Raw genomic sequence first — 21072 nt, forward strand, 5'->3', positions numbered from 1 at the left:
CCTTTCTATATTATCATCACATTTTGTTTCATGCCTTATCTCAGATGTCTAAAGCCATAGTGGTAATAATGACCACAGGACACTGGAAGCTCTATTCTAACACACCTGATGTTGGAAAGCCAGAAAACAGGCCTGTTCTCAGCAATATACCTGTCTTCGAATCTCAAATGCCCTTGTAGCTGTGTCAGGTGGAAAACCACCTTAAACAAGCGCAGTGTGCGCTCCCTCCAGCCTGTGCTGGCAGGACTGAGGCCCTTCGGTTTTCAAGGGCCTGAGAAGTTGACCTGACCTATGGGGCCAGGTGATGGTCTCTGATCCTCAGAGGAGCCCAAAGCTACTCACAGAGGATGGGAGCCCTCCCAGCCCATGAAGTTGGAGGTAGAAGCCAGAGAAACGGTAATGTAGCTTCACTAAGGTACAAGAAAGGGAAACCCAGCTAAAAAACAGAGGATCCAAAAAACAAAACAAAAACAACAGAGAATCCTGTGCTACATAACATAGGTCCAAACATTTTAGATCCCATAAGATGCCTCATCAATGCCCTAGCCAGTTTGGCTCAGTTGATAGAGTGTCAGTCTGGAGACTGAAGGGTCTCAGGTTCAATTCCAGGCTGGGGCACGTACCTCAGTTGCAGGCTCAATTCCCAGCCCTGGTCGGGGCATGTGCAGAAAGCAACCAATTGACTTATCTCTGTCACATGGCTGTTTCTTTCCCTCCCTCCCTTCCACTCTCTCTAAAAATCAATGGAAAAATATCCTAGGGTGAGGATTAACAACAACAAAAAAAGATGCCTCATCAAGACAAATGCAATTAATTTTCCAAATCAACTAAGAAAACATAAAACTACTGGTATTCTAGCAAATGAGTGATGAACATGAAACAGAGCTCATCGGCCCAATTTCCATATTAATATGAAACAAAGTAATAGGAAACTACTGTTCTATATTATTTTATATATACATAAAATGCTCCATTAAATAACTGGGACAAGCCTTAGCTGGTTTGGCTCAGTGGACAGAAGGTCAGCCTGAGGGCTAAAGGGTATTAGGCTCGATTCCAGTCAAGGGCACATGCCTGGTTGTGAGCTCGATCCCCAGTGGGGGGTGTGTAGGAGGCAGCCGATCAATGATTCTCTCGCATCAATGATGTTTCTATCTCTCTCCCCCTCTCACTCACTGAAATCAATAAAAAATTATAATGGGAACGGGGGTAGGGAGGACAGGACACTGGGGGTGAGGGGTTGGAGGGGTAAATACTACTGCTCCCTGAAAACATTACCCTACCATTATTCCCTCAACAAACACATATAAATGAATAAAGGTATGCTAAAATACCAGGTGAGGTACACAACAGAACAGGCTCACAAAAGGCAGTCAGACATTTAAGAAAGATTTGCTGTCCCTTGACTCAGGCTCTCACATGACTTGCTCTAGCTAATAAGATGCTGGTCTGAAATGTGCCCTTTTATAGCTCTGTCATAAGCATGAGAAGGGCCTCTGCCCTGAGAGTCCTTGAGTCTCAGCCTGGGCCCCAGAATGAACACATGTGGAAGAGACTTACAGAAAGGAGCCAAACCCAGAGTGAACAGAGCCACTCAGCAGAGCCAACCCAGATCAGTCAACCTCTAGCCAATCCAGCAGAAGTATGAGCAAGAATAAATGACAGCTGGTGTAAATCACTGAAATCTGAAATGTTTGTTATGCAGCCTTGTTGTGGCAATAGCTAACTGATAAGATGGCTTCCCCAAAGGAAATCCATAAGCCATTCAAAGATAGCATTTTCCTCCAAGTTCATAAAGAAATCAAAGCTACTTACCAGGCTCACCTTTCTTCTTTGAACCAGACTTCTTCTTTGCAGGAGCCTCTTGCTTTGGTGCCTCCTGGCTCTGAACCATATCTGCCTTTTTGCCCTGGTTAGGAGCTGACTCTGCCTTTTTACCCTGATTGGCAGATGCATCCACCTTTTTGACCTGGTTGGGGGACCCTTCTGACTTTTTGCCCTGGTTTGGGGTTCCCTCTGCCTTCTTGCCTTGGTTGGAGGGCCCATCTGCTTTTTTCCCTTGGTTTGCAGTACCCTCCACCTTTGTGCCCTGATTAGCAACTGAATCCGCCTTTTTACCCTGATTCTGGGCCCCCTCTGCCTTTTTGCCCTGATTCTGGGCCCCTTCTGCCTTTTTGCCCTGGTTCTGGGCCCCCTCTGCCTTTTTGCCCTGATTCTGGCTCCCCTCTGCCTTTTTGCCCTGATTCTGGGCCCCCTCTGCCTTTTTGCCCTGATTCTGGGCCCCTTCTGCCTTTTTGCCCTGATTCTGGGCCCCCTCCACCTTTTGGCCCTGATTCTGGGCCCCCTCTCCCTTTTTGCCCTGGTTCTGGGCCCCATCTGCCTTTTTGCCCTGGTTCTGGGCCCCATCTGCCTTTTTGCCCTGGTTCTGGCCCCCCTCCACCTTTTGGCCCTGATTCTGGGCCCCCTCTCCCTTTTTGCCCTGGTTGGGAGCCCCCTCTGCCTTTCTGCCCTGATTTTGGGCCCCCTCTCCCTTTTTGCCCTGGTTGGGAGCCCCCTCTGCCTTTTTACCTTGGTTGGAGGTGCCTTCTGCCTTTTTACCCTGGTTCTGGGTTCCCTCTGCCTTTTTGCCTTGGTTCTGGGCTCCCTCTGCCTTTTTGCCTTGGTTCTGGGCTCCCTCTGCCTTTTTGCCTTGGTTCTGGGCTCCCTCTGCCTTTTTGCCTTGGTTCTGGGCTCCCTCTGCCTTTTTGCCCTGGTTGGGAGTTCCCTCAACCTTTTTGCTCTGATTCTGAACAACTTCTGCCTTTTTGCCCTGGTCTGGGGACCCCTCCTGTTTTTTGCCCTGGTTGGGGGCTCCTTCTGCCTTTTTGCCCTGATTGGGGGCCCCCTCTGCCTTTTTACCCTGGTTGGAGGTTCCTTCGGCCTTTTTGCCCTGGTTCTGGGCCCCCTCTGCCTTTTTGCCCTGGTTCTGGACCCCCTCTGCCTTTTTGCCCTGGTTCTGGGTTCCCTCTGCCTTTTTGCCCTGGTTCTGGGTCCCCTCTGCCTTTTTGCCCTGGTTCTGGATCCCCTCTGCCTTTTTGCCCTGGTTCTGAGCCCCCTCTGCCTTTTTGCCCTGGTTGGGAGTTCCCTCTGCCTTTTTGCCCTGGTTCTGTGGCCCCTCTGCCTTTTTGCCCTGGTTGGGAGTTCCCTCTGCCTTTTTGCCCTGGTTCTGGGTCCCTTCTGCCTTTTTGCCCTGCATAGCACCAGTGGCCTTGGAGCCCACTGGAGGCACAACCACCATGGGCACCTCCTTAGGAGCAGTTTCCAAGATGGCAGCCTTTGAGGCCAGAACCTGGATAGAATTCACTACAGAACTGACTGCTGGTTCCACTTTTGCTACTTTTTTCTCTTTCTTCTTTTTGTCCTTAGGGGAGGAGGCCAGCTTCTCTTGGGGCATGGCTGGTACCGTGGCTATAGGGGTAATGACCACAGAGGGTTGGACCGGGGTTGGAGCCACAGCCATTGCAGGTGCCCGTACTGGGTCTTTGAGGAGGATGGTCATGTTTGGGGCTGGCTCATGGTCAGGTATCTTCCCGTTGGGTTTCTCATCCTTTTTCTTGGTCTTTCCTTTCTTCTCTATCGTTTTCTCCTTCTTTTTCTTCTCTACTTTCTGGTGATAAGTTTTTGCCATCTCCTTGCGCTGGTTGGCTAGAGCTTCTTCATATGACGTCTCCTTCATGGAGAAGGTTGACACCAGGAAGATGCCAATGGCAGAAACAACCATAAATCCACCAAAGACCACAACCCCCAAGGTTTGAGTGTCGTAAATGTCCATTCTGGCTTATTTTCCGTTCACCTGCCAAACACATACACATAGATTACTTTTTGCAGAAACTGAGGTATTCAGTTTCCATCCCTAACCCCCACCACCAACTTAAGGTTTCACTAATTCTTCAGACTGATAAAGTCAATGAAGAAACAAATCCAGGCAATCTCTGATGCCATACACTCTTACCTTTCTCTCCGTAAAAGAGAGCAATTTCTAAGCAAGATATGAGCAGTCCCTTTCAGTGCTGGCAGATACAAAGCACTAAGGAGATGGCAGACTGAAGGTCTGTACTTAGGGCAGGCCTCCATCACAATTCAAGATATTCCCCACTGGAGGAGTTAAAGATGCACATGAGCACGAGCACAGGCCAGGTGTGTAACAATCAGGAGTGGTGAGGACTGTGGCAAAAATGCTCCACTAAATTAGGAGCTGTCAACCAGCTATAAATGATTGTTATAGAAATGTAAACAAGCACTTGCCAAGAGAGCTTTTGCTTTTTCACATTAGGTCAGAAATCTTTTTTACACAATGTGAAATAGACAAATTGGAAAAATACCACGTGAGCCTGACATAGTAGGCAGTTAAGACAGACATGAGCAGAGCGGGAATTTGATAAGCCAGGTACAGAAGGTCACCAGGGTGGAAAGCCCTGGGAGCTTACCAATGGACAACTGTAAGGTTGGATCTCGTCCCCAGGGTGACCTTTCCTCCCCTAGCATATCGCTGGCCACGCAATTCAGACCCCCTGATCTTCCATACCGCTGGTCATCCTGTGGTTCGGACCCTCCCCTGACCTTTCCTCCCCTGTCACATCACTAGTCATGTGGTAGACCTCCTGTACAGGAGGAACAAGGGGGCTGGAAAAAAGCCTCTACTGCTCCCAAACAAGCCCTTGCACCATCACTCTCTTAAGCATTAAGTCCCAAGACAGTGAGGTTCTGACCTACATCAAATAATCTTAGGAACCAAGGTCTGTTGACCACTAAGACAGAGTTTTAGTCAAACTAGAGATAACATCGAGGCTTCAGCTGTGTTTCACCTCCAGGCCCAGAAAAGCAGCAAGACCAAACCAGGCCGGGTGACACCAAGGCTGACGTCAGGACTAGCTATGGGAAGTAAGGATCCCCTGCCCTGGTACAGACCAATCAGTGGAGACCATGACCCTGAGCAGACACTCCTGGAAAGCTGGGTATCTGATGAATATTCTATTGAGATCCTCCTCTGAGACTTCTAGTTAAAAACCCTTAATATGGGAGGTTGGGGGCGGGGGGAGGGGGGGTGGGGAATCTCTTTCCCTCTCTCTCTCTCTCTCTTCCTAAATCCACACAGCTTAGCTGGATCACATTTTCATAGCCCACTTCTCTACCTCTGACTTTCTAAATAAACTTTCACCTGTATTTCAGTCTTAGCTCTGAATTTTTTCCTAGCCAAACTCAAGGACCCAGGTCTAACACCTGGCGCCGTTCGCAGTTAACATGCCAACACTTCTGCAGTCTTTCAGCTGCATACATTCTGGCCTGGAGGCCCCAGGTGTGCCATCTCTACTGTCACCTCTTTCCCCCGTGTTGATAAACAAAACTACCCAAGGGTCAGGAATGAAAACCTTTTTATTACAATCCTAAAAAGTGACCAAGAATTTCGTGAGTAAAAAATGGTCTGTTGCCAGTGATAGCTGCTGAAAAGTTATGGAAACTGCAACTCACAGGAAAACAGGGGGTGTATCAGTCTTGGGAAGTCCACCAAATATAAGACTCCAGGTTTGGAATTTCACAGCCAGAGGCTGCAAAGGAAGGAGGACAGTATCACCAGGCTCAATCCTTGCCCTGGGGAGGGGCCCTTTGCCTGGGAAACACTCCAAACCAGAGGATGAACCACTCCTTCTCACTGCCCGTGGACCAAAGTCCAAAGAGTCAGATGTATCCTGGTCCACACTTTACTGACTGACAGTCCAGGCCAGATTCAACTTCAGTGAGAAACTCCAAAAGTTTTACTTACTTGAATACACTCAACTTTCATCAACTAATTTTCATGTTATTATCACATTCCCATCCCCCTGGAGTGAAAAACAGCCTAGCCCCTTCAGATGATCAAAAATGGAATTCGAGAACAGAATGTAAGTATAAGATGATGGGTAAAGGAAAGTGGAAAGGGGGCAAAGAGAGAGGAGCAGGAGAGGTGAACCACCCTCCCCTGCATATCCCCCCTCCCAAAATCTCTAGACACAGCGTCCAGGCCGGGTCCAGGCTTGCCATTGGCTTAGAAGTTGAGATTCCTCTTCCAGTGGGAGTGAGAAAGAGAAACAGAGTAGGAATTTCTAAACAATAATGAAATCTAAATTTTGACTATAGGGCATATAAAAGAAGGAACTAAGGAGACTGTTTTAAATGTCTCAGCATTATGTTGTAAGAAAAATCAGTCATCGCAAAACAAGCACACTACTGCATCGTGCCTTTCTAATAAAACCCTTGCAGGAAGAGGGTTTAATGCTCTTCTGACAGGAACTTCACATATGTGCTTTCCATGGTGGTAACTCAGTCAGCTGCAGCTATGATACTGCTCCCAGCTTATCACCCTGGGTCTACAGAACCAAGTCAAAGTCTTCATTCCGGTTGGAACTTCTGCAAATGAAGTCTGAGGTATGCTCATGGAAACTTAGACCTGGACAAGCAGATTCTCACCTCTGGCCATGGGTTCTGACAGCATGATCCACACACAGCCAGGGCGCCCTCATTGACTAGTATGATAGTCAAGAGGCTGCCCCAGATTAATCCTTCCAGGAACACACTTACAAGCTAAGTGTTGAAAAGGAAACTGCCCTGCTTAGCCCTGAAGGGATCCACAGGGTGGGAAGGCAGAGACAAGAAGGCCTGCAATATTGTATGGTCAACCTCCATTTCTTGGTGAGTGAGCATCTCCAACTGAAACTCCACGTCCTCACAAAGACCTCTCAGAACTTCACTAATGTGGACACAACTCAGGTACAAAAACTATATTATCATCCCTATACTCGGTCTATTCAGACGACAAAATTCCTGTAAAACACCCCCCTTCTCCAGAGGCAGCACAACAACAGGGGCCTGAGTCACCCTATCGAGTCTCCATAAGCTGCAAGCGGCTTCCCAACAACTCTGCGCTTGAGGGGTGGTCTCCCGCGACGCTGCAGGTTCACCAGCTACTATAAAGCGGGCCTGTCCAGCCGACCACTGTGGGGCCTCTGCAGCCTGTGGTTTAGGCAGAAAAGCCAAAGTTGAAAATTAGCCTTGAATCTTACTCAAGTTAGGCAAACATGGGCTACAAAAATATATTCTCTGTCCAGAGCTCAGAATCGAGAAAGGCCAGCTTGGGAGAGTATTTCCCTTGGCAGTACACACAAGTGTATGTTTGATAGCAGCGCAAATGTGTCTTCCCAACTTATGCATAATGGGTTGCTCTAAAAAGGAATTACATCCCCACCACTAATTCCTAGGTTAGAATTTTTTCAAAAGAAATCTTTCAGAGAAAAATAAAAAGCCCTAGTCTTAAGGAGTAATACACTAAAACATTTAAGGCTAAGATCGTATCACCACAAACAGCAAAGAAATCTAAGTGAAAGCCAGCCTTCCTGCTGCTCTGCAGGGTCAGCTTGGGTGGGAACATCATGGGAAACCTCTGATTCACAGGAATGATAAAGCCAGTGATGCCTCACAATGTGCTCTCAAGATCATCATTCAGGGTGCTTTGCTTCTGAAATCCCCACTGGATTTTCCATAGGCCATGCCCAGGTTGGTAGAGAAGGTGCATGCCCGCCATATATCCTGTATGGGCTGACCACAAAGCACCTATGTTCTGTTAATTCTGAAATACAGTATGTATTTTTACTTACTATTGCTAGTACATTTAAGAGTGTTAAGTAGAAAGGTGAAGGCCCCATGATGGAAGGAAGCAGGAAGCGACCCAGAGGCTTGGGGATCACTCCCAAGCTCAGCTGGCTGAAACTCACTGGCCTACCTGGAGGGTCCTGAGAGAATGGCTTTCCTTCTGTTCCCAGGGGGGTAAGGATTTAGGGAACAAAAGAAAGTTAAAACTCCAAATTCTTCATACATGGAATATATCTAAGTCATGTAGCCAGACAAGTCTAGTCCGGTTTGGCCAATTCAGTCCAATTTGGCAATTGGGATGAGGTAGGCTTTATAAAAGAACCCTCAACAGCACCCCAGAGCTCGGTCTCATCACTAACGAACGAGCTATTCTGCCATGGGCCACATGAGGGCTCTCAGAAAAACCATGGGGCAGGAGGTGTCACAGAGAACAAGTCCCCAGATAGATTTCCTGGGCACAAGATTACCCACCAGTAAGGCACAAAACTAAAACAGAATGACAACGAAATAGAGTCCCTTACATATACGGTTGTATCAGGATCACCATCTAATATACAAAAGATTAAGAAAAATATCATGAACATCCATTTATCTACCACCCTACTGCCTCTGATAAAGGTTTATCAGATCCAAACATTTTACCACATTTATTTCTGATTTTTATAGATTTTTTTTAAAATCCTCACCCAAAGACATGCTTTTATTGGTTTGAGAGAGAGAGGAAAGGAGAGGGAGAGAAAGAAAGAGAAACATCAATCTGAGAGTGAAACATCGACAGGTTGTCTCCCACACGTGCCCTGACCAGGAATAGAACAGACTCACGCTGGCCAGGGCTACTTCAGATATTTTTAAAACTCTCGGCCTGGCCAGCGAGGCTCAGTGGTTGAGCGTCATCGACCTATGAACCAGGAGGTCACGGTTTGATTCACAGTCAGGGCACATGCTTGAGTTGCAGGCTCGATCCCCAGTATGGGGCATGCAAGAAGCAGCTAATCAATGATTCTCTCTTATCATTAATGTTTCTATCTCGCTCTCTCTCTTTTCCCTTCCTCTCTGAAATAAATAAAAATATATTTTAAAATAAAAATAAAACTCTCTCTCAGCACCTGGAATGTAGCATGTGCATACATATTTATGCTTACATTACAAACATATGTCTCAACAAATAAAATATAGTGTAGCTTTGAGTGCTGATGAGTGTTATATAAATGACACTACTGCAGGTATTATTGGACATTTTTAAACAATTAAACTTAGTTTTTGAGATTTATTTCCATAAACAAACATAGCTTTTGTTCATTTTAATTCTATATTATGTAACTAGACCACAAATGGAAATGGAAATGACAGGCATTTAGGTTTTACAAATTTATGCTATTCACACAGAACTATAGTGTGGCACGTTTTCCAGGTTCTCTGTGCCTGTGTACACATTTCTCTATGACAGACCTAGAGCTGGACCTGCTGGGACAGGGTGGGCAAGGCTGTATGCCAGATGTTGCCAAACTGCTCCCCAAAGGGGCAGCAACACAAAGCCCCCACATCTCTGCCAACATTTCCTACTGTAGTCAAACTTGAGTCATGGTGCCAATCAAATGAATGTGACATTGCATCTTATTTACTGCCTTTCAGATTTCTTTACTAGATTACTGTTCATAGCCCTTTGCTCATTTTTATATCAGTTTTTTTCCTCTTTGTAGCTGACCTTTACATATTTTGATATTAATCATTTGTTTTAGTTGTGCTGCAATCTGTGGTTTCTTTTCCAACCAATGTATAATATATCAACTATTAATTACACTATCAATGTAGTCCAATTTACTAATATTTGCCTTATAGTTTGTCATTCTTGTTTCATAGCTACTGCCTCAGAGTCATAAAGAGAATGTTCACTTTTTTTAAAAGAAAAAAGTGTCACTATCCTTCAAATTTAAATAATTACTCATTTATGTTGGATAGAAGAAATAAAGGGTGTCCCAAAATTCACACAAGAAGTAATTTTGATAGAAAACACAGGTTTATAATTAAAAATTGTAAATTTTTTATTGATTCATAAAGTATACAGTATAGGGTTATGTATGGAATAGCACATCAGGTAAATGGCCTCCACGGCTTTGCTGGCACATACGCAAAGCCGTGGTCTTCAATGGTCTTCATTGTCCCTGCTCCTGGGCCATAATTGGTACTTGATAATGCTTATCAAATTGAAGGGATTGAAATCAAAGGGCAACAGATATTAGAATCTGATCCAATAAACCAAGTAAAATTAGGCTTTTATTTTTTGTTGTTGTTGTTGTTAATGCTCACGCAAAATTCAAATCTGGCTTGAATTTTGGGACACCCTTTACATTTCTATGAGTCAAAACTCAATACAACCCGGGCCAATGTGGCTCTGCTGGCTGAAGCATCGCCCTGTGCACCAGAAAGTCACAGGTTAGATTCCCAGTCAGGGCACATAACCAGGTTGCACATTTCACTCCGGTTGAGGTAGCTTCGGGAAGCAACCAATCAATGTTTCTCTCTATGTCTTCCTTCCTCTCTCACTAAAAAAAAATCAACAAAATAAAATGAGAAAACTTTCACGCACACAAAAAAACTCATACAAAGTGAAAAATCTCCCTTATACCCAATCCCCCAGCCACTCAGGTTCCAACCATTGGGATGGGAGACAGCCACTATAACAGAAGTCATTTTACTGTTTAGAAGTTATTTTTTTTCTAAAAACCTCAGTAATGCTTTTCATAGCTAGTTTTTTTAATCACCTGGGATTTACTTTGCCATATGACAGGAAATCATGACAAAACTTTGCCCCATCAGTTTAATTATCCAGCACCATTTCCTGGCTGTTCTATCTTCCTCCACATTGCTCCCCATTACTTAAATGCAACCTCTGTCCCATCAAGTCTGAAATATGCCGGGATCTGTTACTGGTCTCACACTTTGTACCACCAGTATATTTATCTATGCCCTGCATCATCACACATTTTTGGCCTATGCATTCCCTTAAAAAAATTCTACTATGATTTTTATTTGAATCTGAATTTACAGATGAACATAGGGAGAACTAACCCTGCACACTATGGGAGCTTCTCATAAATGAATATAGTATGGTATATTCATTCTTTCAAATTTGCGAATAGCTTTTTAAGGTCTTCCCTATAAGTCTTACCCATCTTTTCTGTTGTAATTAAGATTATTGTTTTTTTTAATGTACTAAAAAAGATAGCTTTTGTAAATTACTTTTTCTACTTCTAGCTATAGACAACCAGCAAAGTTATTCATTCCTGCACTCATTTATCCAGATACTATGCCAAACTATTGTCAAATCTAGGAGTTTGCAGGTTTTCTCGAATTTTCTTAGTTTAAAAAACAATCACCTATGAAAAAAGAAAATGTTGTTTCAAGCCATACTCTCCCTCATCTTTTTTCTTGTCTGAGAAGACTCTGCAGCAGTGTTGACAGGGTGGGAGAGGGGGCTTCCTGGTCTCATCTGTTTGCCATTTCCTAACATTTCACTATTAGACAACAGCTTTTTGGTAGAAGCGTCTTCTCAGGTTAAGCTATCTTACATTCCTAGTTATCTTTTCTTTAACAACTGGTTACTAAATTTTAGCAAATGCTTTTTCTTTACCACTTGACATTTTCTCTAATCTGAAATGGACTGCATTACAGTAATACATATTATGGGATTTTCACTTTGTATGAGTTTTTTTGTGTGCGTGAAAGTTTTCTCATTTTATTTTGTTGATTTTTTTAGTGAGAGAGGAAGAAAGACATAGAAACATTGATTGGTTGCCTCCCGAACCTACCTCAACCGGGATGAAATGTGCAACCTGGTTATGTGCCCTGACTGGGAATCTAACCTGTGACCTTCTGGTGCACAGGGCGATGCTTCAGCCAGCAGAGCCACATTGGCCCGGGTTGTATTGAGTTTTGACTATAGAAATGTAAAGGGTGTCCCAAAATTCAACATATAACTCAAAGACTGTTCTTATGCTACAAACCCTTCTTGATGGTGAGCCCTTTTTAATATATCACTAGATTTGTTTTGCTCACATTTTTATATGGGATTTCCATGTGTTCCCTTTAAGTGAAGAGAGTTAGAGGTCATTCTCAGACTGTTCTTATATAGTCTTGGTAGCAAGGTCACTTGAGTCTCATAAAATGAGCTAAAGATCATCCCTTTCACCCTGTTCTTGGTAGATTTAGAAGAACTTTCCTGTATAAAAACTGTCAGATCTCTGGTGTTTCAACATCTGTTTTGGGGGGTAGGGGGAGTTAGAGCTCATTTTTAACTGATTCCATTTTTTTCCATTTTTGAGATATAATTGAAATAGATCACTGTATAAGTTTAAGGTGTACAGCATGATGATTTGGCTTACATATATCATGAAATGACTACCACAACAGGTTTAGTTAATATCCATCATTGTATATAGAAACAAAAACAAAACAAAAAAGAGGAAAAGGGAAAACTAAGATGGCGGCATAGGTAAACTCCTGAAATTGCTGCCCCGAACAACCACTTCAAAAATACAACTAAAAGACAAACCAGACATCATCCAAAACCACAGGAAGGCCGGCTGAGCGGAAATTCTACAACTAGAAGGAAAGAGAAAAGCACACTGAGACTCAGAGGAGGTGCGGAAGTAAAGTGCAGAGGTACGGAGGCTCAAGCGCGTGGAAAGGGGCTGGCAACGGAGGACGCTGGTGTCTTTCGCAATCGGGAGGGAGGCACAAACTCCCTACGGCCCTGACTCCAGTTCCGGGTGAGTCTCTGGGGACCCAGACTCATACAGGGAGAAACTGGACTGTCTAGCAGTGGGTAGAACTCGAGGGCGGCTTTCTCTCCGAGGTGCTTGCAGCGATTACCAAGACACTGAGACCTGGGGGCTCTTACGGTAGGACTGAGGATCAGCCATAGCTGTTTGCTCCACCCTGTTGATTCCCTGAGACCCCGCCCCACCCAAGCTTCGAGCAGAGGCTTTTGCATATGAATGGACTGGCCCTTTGAGATCTAAAATTACCTAACAAACTGCAGCTGGGTCAGAAAGACCCACAACATCCAAAAGAAGGCCCAAGGCCCCACAGCAGCTTGCACTGCTTCACAGCTGGGCCTCATCTGGGCACCTCCAAACCAAAACAAAGAAGAGGAACCTGCAGATCTCTCCATAGCTCCTACTGCGCAGCCTCAGGCAGAGGCTAAATTAGCACCTCTTTAGAGATCCAAGAGCCTGTGTACCCAGTGGTCAGATTGGGACCATCCAGATTACAACTCCTCAGATCCATAAGGGACACACTCAGGGGGCAGACTCAGAGAGCACCAAAGCCCAACTGAAGCAAGTCTTGCCCCATAAGGGTGTCTTCAGCACAGAAGTTCTCCCACTGTAGACACAGCTGATTCTCACAGACAATTGGCCTGGAGGTCAATTCCTCCCAGTGATACCTACAGCAATCAAGGCTTAACTACAACAAGGCTGTGCACACAGCCCACAAAGGGGTGCACCAAGAGTGTCCACCTCAGGTAATTGGGGAGGCTGAGCCACTGGGCCCTACAGGACACCTAGCACAGAAAGCCACTCTATCAACACAGGGAAGCATAAAAAATGCGGAGACAAGGAAACAGATCACAAATGACAGAAATGGAGGAAAGCAAACAACTGGATAGAGAGTTCAAAACCACGGTTATAAGGTTTTTCAAGAATTTTCTAGAAACCACCAATAAATTTAGTGAGACCCTCGAGGATATGAAAAAGGACCAACTAGAAATTAAGCATACACTGACTGAAATAAAGAATAATATACAGAGATCCAACAGCAGACAAGAGGATCCCAAGAATCAACTCAAAGATTTAAAATACGAAGACATAAACACCCAACCGGAAAAGCAAAAACAAAACAGAATCCAAACATATCAAGATAGTGTAAGGAGCCTCTGGGACAACTTCAAGCGTCCCAACATCCGAATTATAGCAGTGCCAGAAGAAGAGAGAGCAAGATATTGAATACCTATTTGAAGAAATAATGACAGAAAACTTCCCCTACCTGGTGAAAGAAATAGATTTACAAGTCCAGGAAGCGCAAAGAACCCCAAACAAAAGGAATCCAAAGAGGACCACACCAAGACACATCATAATTAAAATGCCAAGGGCAAAAGACAAAGAAAAAAATCTTAAAAGCAGCAAGAGAAAAAAAGTTAGTTACCTACAAGGGAGTACCCATACGATTGTCAGCTGATTTCTCAACAGAAACTATGCAGGCCAGAAGGGAGTGGCAAGAAATATTCAAAGTGATGAATAGCAAGAACCTACAACCAAGATTACTTTATCCAGCAAAGCTATCATTCAGAATTGAAGGTCAGATAAAGAGCTTCACTGATAAGAAAAAGCTAAATAAGTTCATCACCACCAAACCAGTATTATATGAAATGCTGAAAGGTATTCTTTAAGAAGAGGAAGAAGAAAAAGGTAAAGATAAAAATTATGAACAACAAATACATATCTATCAACAAGTGAATCTAAAAATCAAGTGAATAAAAAATCTGATGAACAGAGTAAACTGGTGAATATAATAGAATCAGGGGCATAGAAAGGGAGTGGACTGACAATTCTCAGGGAGAAAGGGGTGTGGGAAGGACAGTGGGGGGGGGCAGAGGATGGGGTGGGAACTGGGTGGAGGGAAGCTATGGGGGGGGAGAGGAACAACTGTAATAATCTGAACAATAAAGATTTATTTAAAAAAAAAGAGGAGAAAATTTTTTCTTGTGATGAGAACTCAGGATTTACTCTCTTAACTTTCATATGTATCACACAGCAGTCATCATGTTATTGTGTTGTACTTTACATCACTAGTACTTATTTACCTTACAACTGGAACTTTGTACCTTTTCACCACCTTCTTCCAATTCCCCGTCCTCCTCCCCTCTGCCTATGGTAACCTCAAATCTAATCACTTTTTCTACAAGATGAGATTTTTTGGTTAAGATTTGGAGATCATACAGTAATTGTCTTTTTGACTTATTTCACTTAGCACAATGCCCTAAAAAAAAGTCCATTCATGTTGTCACAAAAAGCAGGAATTCCTCCTTTTTATAGCTGAACTAGAGGCCCAGTACATGAATTCATGCATGAACAGCGGGGGTGGGAGGGTGTCCCTCAGCCTGGCCTGCACCCTCTTGCAATCTAGGACCCTTTTGGGATGTCCGGGTGCCAGTTTAGGCCCAATCCCCGCCTGGCCTGAGGGACTGGCCTAAACCAGCAGTCAGACAGCCCCTGAGGGATGTAGCAGTGTGCCAAGTGGCAGGTAGCCAGGGAGGAGCCCAAGCCAGGGCTGGGTGCTGTGCCACTCCCGCTCATCCCAGCCCATTGCGCATGCCTGCCACCACTGCTAGGTAGCACTGGTGGAGTCAGGAGAGGCTCCTACTGCTACAGCAGCTGCGCTGGCCAGCCATGAGCCCCGCTTCTGGCTGAGTGGCACTCCCCCTGTGGGAGCGCACTGACCACCAGGAGGCAGCTCCTGCATTGAGTGTCTTCCCCCTGGTGGTCAGTGCACATCATAGCAGCTGGTCGACCAGTTGTTCAGTCACTTAGACTTTTATATCCTATATAATAAAAGGGTAATATGCAAATCAACCAAACAGCTGAATGACCGGTCACTATGATGTGCTCTGACCACCAAAGGGCAGACGTTCAATGCAGGACCTGCCCCCTGGTGGTCAGTGCACTCCCACAGGGGGAGTGCCCCTCATCCAGAAGCTGGCTGACCGGGAGTGGGACTGAGCTGTCAGTCAGACACCCCCTGAGGGCTCCTGGACTGCAAAAGGGCACAGGCTGGGCTGAGGGAACCTCCCCACCCCCAGTGCACGAATGTCGTGCACCGGGCCTCTAGTATATAGATAATATTCCAGTGTGTGCGCGCGCACACGTGTGCGCGAGTGTGTCCCACAGCTTCTTCATCCATTCATCTGTTAATGGACACTAAGGTTGTTTCCATGGCTTGGCTATTATAAATTGCTGATTCAATATCAATGTCAACTCCCAAACCAGCTTTTGGGTTTGTGATTCAAGCTATATAATTCTCATTATTCCTTCCTCCAGCTTCTATTGGTTTATTTTGTTCAAACTTCTTGATATTACATTTATTCATTTTTAGGCCTATTTTTTCTGTAGCAAATCTTTAAGGCAATAAATTTCCCTTTAAGTACTATTGTAGCTTCACCCTAACAAGCTCCAGCACACAGTATTTTCATTTTCAGTTGTAAGTATTTTCTAATTCCCATATGATCTTTTAGACTTGTGTGGTGGTAGTGTCATTAACTTTCTGAGAACATGGAGGGTTGAACTATCATAGGTAATTCCTCATTTAACTGCACTGTCATCAGAGAATTTGTTCTATATGATCCATAAAAATAACTTCTTATGTGACCCAGGATGGACACACACACACTAGTGTATGGGGGGGGGGGGGGAGAAGGGGGACATATGTAATACTTTCAACAATTAAAAAAACAAAAAACGATCACTTGAGAAGGGGACTTAGCCCTCAGACCCTTTTCCAGGCAAAATTCTCACCGTAGGAAATGGTTTCTTTGCATACAACCTAAATCCTTCTGAAGTGTTAAAGCTTGTATCTTCTTAAGCAAAAAAGAGACAGCATCTGCTCCATGTTGTGTAACAAATATCATTTGAGGCTAGTAAGTCTGTCCTCAGACAAAATCATTTCCATTTCTTTAAATTTTCTCCTGGATGTTTGTAATGTGGCTCTTCTTCAAGTTCCTCTAAACATGGACTATACAACAGCAGGGCTTGGAATTAGAAATTGAATACCAGATTAGAAATGAGGCACCTGGTGGCCCTGCCACTTGCTGGCCTTGTGACTTTGGGCAGACAGTGACTCCCTGGGCCTCTGTCTCCTATAAGAGGGAAAGGATACCTCTGCTCAGGAACAAGGGAAGGGGAAAGAAGGCGGGATTATCTCAAGCCATCCATGAGCAATATGTGATACAAACTTGAAAGAAAAATGTGGAAAACTAGACTTTGCACTCGAAATCCCTAGGTCTTCTATTTCTAAATGAAATAAACTGTATTTATCAAAAGAGCCCCTTCACTCTCCGACTCCATGGGTGTGTTGGTTGTTTCTGAGCTTGTTATATGTGGCTTCACAAAGTCCAAAGGCGTGTGCTGAAACTTGACTAAAACAAAGGGTATGCAAACATATATGTGTCTCTGAATGATGGAAAATTCCTGGAATGTTAGCACACACATACACACACACACACACACACACACACAAACTGTATCTGTAAGAAGTTAGGTCTTTTTCTTTATATACTTCCAAAATACTCAAAAAAATTTTATCATAAGCTGAATCTAACCAGCTGTATAATCAGTCCTTTAACTTATTCTATTTGTTTAAGTTATTAATGTTTTTTATTACCTACTTTTATGCCTTTAATAATGATTTTGTGTCATACCTTTAGTGGGACTTTAATAGTGGCAATCCTGTCGGGCTTAGTCGTGGAGCTGTTTCTGCAGAGCTGTTCTATATGTGCTTCAACCAGGGTCTAGACTACTTTTTTACAACCAGCATGGACCTCCTGTTAATATTCTCAGGAGACTTTGCCTCCCCAGCTTTGGGACAACACAGATAAGCTCCACAGGTTACCACCCCTTGCTACCAGTCAGTCCTTTCATTGAGGGTGTGGACCTTCAAGGGTGCAGGGCCCGGGAGTCCTTAAACTTTTTAAACAGGGGGCCAGTTCACTGTCCCTCAGACCGTTGGAGGGCTGGGCTATAGTTTAAAAAAAAACTATGAACAAATTCCTATGCACACTGCACATATCTTATTTGAAGTAAAAAAACAAAACAGGAACAAATACAGTATTTGTATTTGCATGTGGCCCGCGGGCCGTAGTTTGAGGACCCCTGGTGCAGGCTTTACTTGGATGTATGAAGGGAAGCTCAGGTCCCACTCCCCCCCTTAGACAAACCCCTGTCACCACCTGGACATTAAAGCCAAAGGCCTAAGACCCAAGAAAACTCTGGCTGACAATATCCCACCCATACCCCAGGGTTAATTTACTCTTGGGTCCCAGTCACTCCCCTCACCCTTGGTTAATGGCCTCTGACAATCTCTTTTACTACATTAGCTCAGCTATGTTTTTAAAAGCATGTTTATTCACTTTATTTAACATTTCTAAAAAGAGAAGATAAATTTCAGATCTGATTTAAAATTTTAAGTATAATCTCTGATTTTTTAACCCAAAGAAACTAAGAGAAATACTGTAACTAAAAGATGTGATCTAAAATAATTTATTTCATGCTTTTTAAAAATATATATTTTATTGATTTTTTACAGAGAGGAAGGGAGCGGGATAGAGAGTTAGAAACATCGATGAGAGAGAAACATCGATCAGCTGCTTCCTGCACACCCCCTACTGGGCATGTGCCCGCAACCAAGGTACATGCCCTTGACCGGAATCAAACCTGGGACCCTTCAGTCCGCAGACCAACACTCTATCCACTGAGCTAAACCCGTTAGGGCTATTTCATGCTTTAATAGGATGGAAATAGCTTTCTACTTTAAAGAAACAATGCTACTCGTTTTAAAGAAAGGCTTAAACACTAAAAATAGAAATGTATTCTATTATAAGCCTTTGCTTATTCATCGGCCATTTCAGATGAATGTTTCAATTTCTATGCCTAAGGAAAAAAAATAATTGACATGTTTTTTGTACTTATCCACAATAACAGTCTTTGGGAAAGTAGGTACTTAAATAGACCTAAATCTGAGAGCTTATAAGAAAGAAGCTTACAGGCTCCACCTCATTTATGAAAACATCATGCCTACAAGTTAGAAATCAAGAATCCTGACTTTTCAAAATGGACATGAACAGTTAAGATGTGCTGGCCCACGACAGAATTCCTACTGCAGTAGATATTAGGCTGCCAGAAAGAAGAGATCAGTCTCTTCCGTACTGTATCCACCAAGCAAACCTCAGCATATCAACTGAACGAAGGCTCTACTAAATGATATTGGGATAGGAGTCACTCATTTATAAGGTTATAAGGACCAGATCCAACCAGAAAAACACAAGTATCCTGGTAAAGGAAAATAATGCACTGCGGTGACTTACATACTTTTGGAAAGAGTTATTTCTTGGTTCTTCATAGTTCCTACACTATTGCCAATGGTTTCTTTTTATAAGTTTCATTTTCTGTTGTTGCTGGTACGTATACAGAAATGTAACTGATTTTTTCCCCAAGCAACCTTGCCTAATTCTAGCAATGTATCTGTAGATTTTTTTTTTAAAAAAAAGTTTTTTCTACATATACAAGCATATTGTCTATGAATCACAGTTTTTGTTCCTTTCTTCCCAATCTTCGTATCTTCTGCTTCACTTTTCCTGAACTTTGAACTTTGCACAGGATAGGCCTCCCGCACAGTGCTAGAGAGAAGGAATAACAGCAGGTATCTTGTTTTTTCTTATCTCAAAGGGAAATTTAGGTGTCTTGCTCTTTAGTGTGATGTTTGCTAAAGGCTTTTTGTAGATATCTTTTTTATTAGGTTCTTGGTTCTCTTCTTGGCTCAGTGTTGATAAGTAATATTTTCCTAGAAATTTATTTATGTTGTCAGGGAGGTAAAAACGAAGTCTTCTCTGTACAGCACCCCCTCCTCTGGATCTTTCAGATGTTTTTAATGAACACAAATTAACACTGATTTATTTTTACTTAGCATAAGTTGTTCATAATAATTACACATTTTTCTAATGTCAACCACATCTGTAGTAAAGTCCCATTTTACATTTTTTATATTAATTATTTATGCCTTTTTCTTGGTCAATTTTACTTGATATCTGTCAACATTATTCACCTTTTGTAAGAATGAAGTTTTTACTTTGTTGAACTTCTCTACTGTATGTTTATTTCCTGTCTCATTAATTTCTTCATATTATTACTTCCTTTTGATTGGTTTAACTTTATTTTACCTTTTATAATTTCTGGAAAGAGATGCTTATTATTTAGCTCAGTTATTTTTATCTTTTCTTTTTTTAATGTATGTATTTAAAGATACACATTTTTCTGTAAATAATACTTTAGCTATATCCTACAAGTTTGTATAATATTTATTATCATTCACTTCAAAACATTTCTATTTTGGGGGGCCTACATAAATACTAAAGCAGATTTTTATTTTTAAAAAATATATATTGCTATTGATTTCAGAGAGGAAGGGAGGAAAGAGATATAGAAACATCAATGATGATAGAGAATCATTAATTGTCTGCCTCCTGCATGACCCTCATTCGGAATCGAACTGTAACCTCTTGATTCATAGGTCAATGCTCAACCACTGAGCCACGCCAGTTGGGCTAGAAGCAGATTTATTTTAAATTTCCAAATACATGGAGATTTTCTATCTATCTTTTCATTCATATTTCTAGTTTAACTGAATTGTGCTACCTGCTTTAGACAAGTTCAATTCTTTGACATTTATTGAGACTTACTTTAAAGTCCCAGATGTGGCCAATCTTTCAAAAATTTTGAAGTCAAATATGTATTAGCTAGCTGCAGTGTTTTATTTATAACAGTCATACATAGACCACATTCCTAATTGTGTTCAAAGTTCTAATCCTTACTGATTTTTGTGTCTGCTTAGCTGTCAATTACTAAGAGGATGTGCTAAAATTCTCTATTATGTTTACAGATTTGGCTATTTCTTAGTCCTGTCAATTTTTGTTGTATTTTTTGTGATTATGTTAATAAGATGCAAATTTAAAATGCTGTATCTTTGAGCAAAATTAAGCTTTTATAACTATGAAGTGACCTTTTCTCTAACTTTTTTGTGTTAGTCTATTTAAAATCTGATATATCTTTGTTTTAACTAGAGTGTTTAGTAACCTTACATTTAATATGAATGCCAATATATTTGACTTTAAATATATCATCTCATATTGTGCTATTCCCCTACTGTCCTGGCATGTTTTTTTTTTTTCAATCTCCTTTCTTATCTCTTTTTATTATATTGTTTTTAAATCATTCAATTTCCCCCCTCTATTATCACAGAATATATTGTTTCTATTCCTTAGGAATAACCCTTAAAAAATAACAACATGCAGGGTTCACCAAGTTAAACAAAACTTTACCCCTCTGCACTAATTCAATGTTATTGTTTATACATATTTAATCTTATCCATTTTTCAGCCTCCTCCCCATTGCCAACATTATTAGTCTTTTACATTTGCTTGGAATTGCCACTTTCTTTATTTTTCATTGCTGGTACATCTCACTCTTCCCGTTTGGCATTACTTTCCTTCCAGGAACATCTGTGAGAATTTCATTTAGAAAAATCTGCCTTGTTTTTTGTCTTAAAAGTTACCTTCATTTCATCCTCTCTTGATTTTTCTCCTTT

The 21072-nt window shown here is 42.5% G+C and overlaps 1 protein-coding gene across 3 annotated transcripts in view; it reads right to left on the reverse strand.

Moving 5' to 3' along the window:
- Positions 1-21072, reverse strand: part of RRBP1 (ribosome binding protein 1) — a 70361-nt gene that overhangs the window by 37964 nt on the left and 11325 nt on the right. For all 3 annotated transcript variants that reach the window (XM_036321620.1, XM_036321618.1, XM_036321619.1), the window contains exon 2: positions 1816-3832. In XM_036321620.1, the coding sequence (XP_036177513.1) occupies positions 1816-3811 (1996 nt within the window). In that variant the 5' untranslated portion in view covers positions 3812-3832. The remainder of the gene's footprint in view (positions 1-1815; positions 3833-21072) is intronic.

The sequence above is a fragment of the Myotis myotis genome, unplaced genomic scaffold (genome assembly GCF_014108235.1).
Source record: "Myotis myotis isolate mMyoMyo1 unplaced genomic scaffold, mMyoMyo1.p scaffold_m19_p_9, whole genome shotgun sequence".
Classification (NCBI taxonomy): Eukaryota; Metazoa; Chordata; class Mammalia; order Chiroptera; family Vespertilionidae; genus Myotis; species Myotis myotis.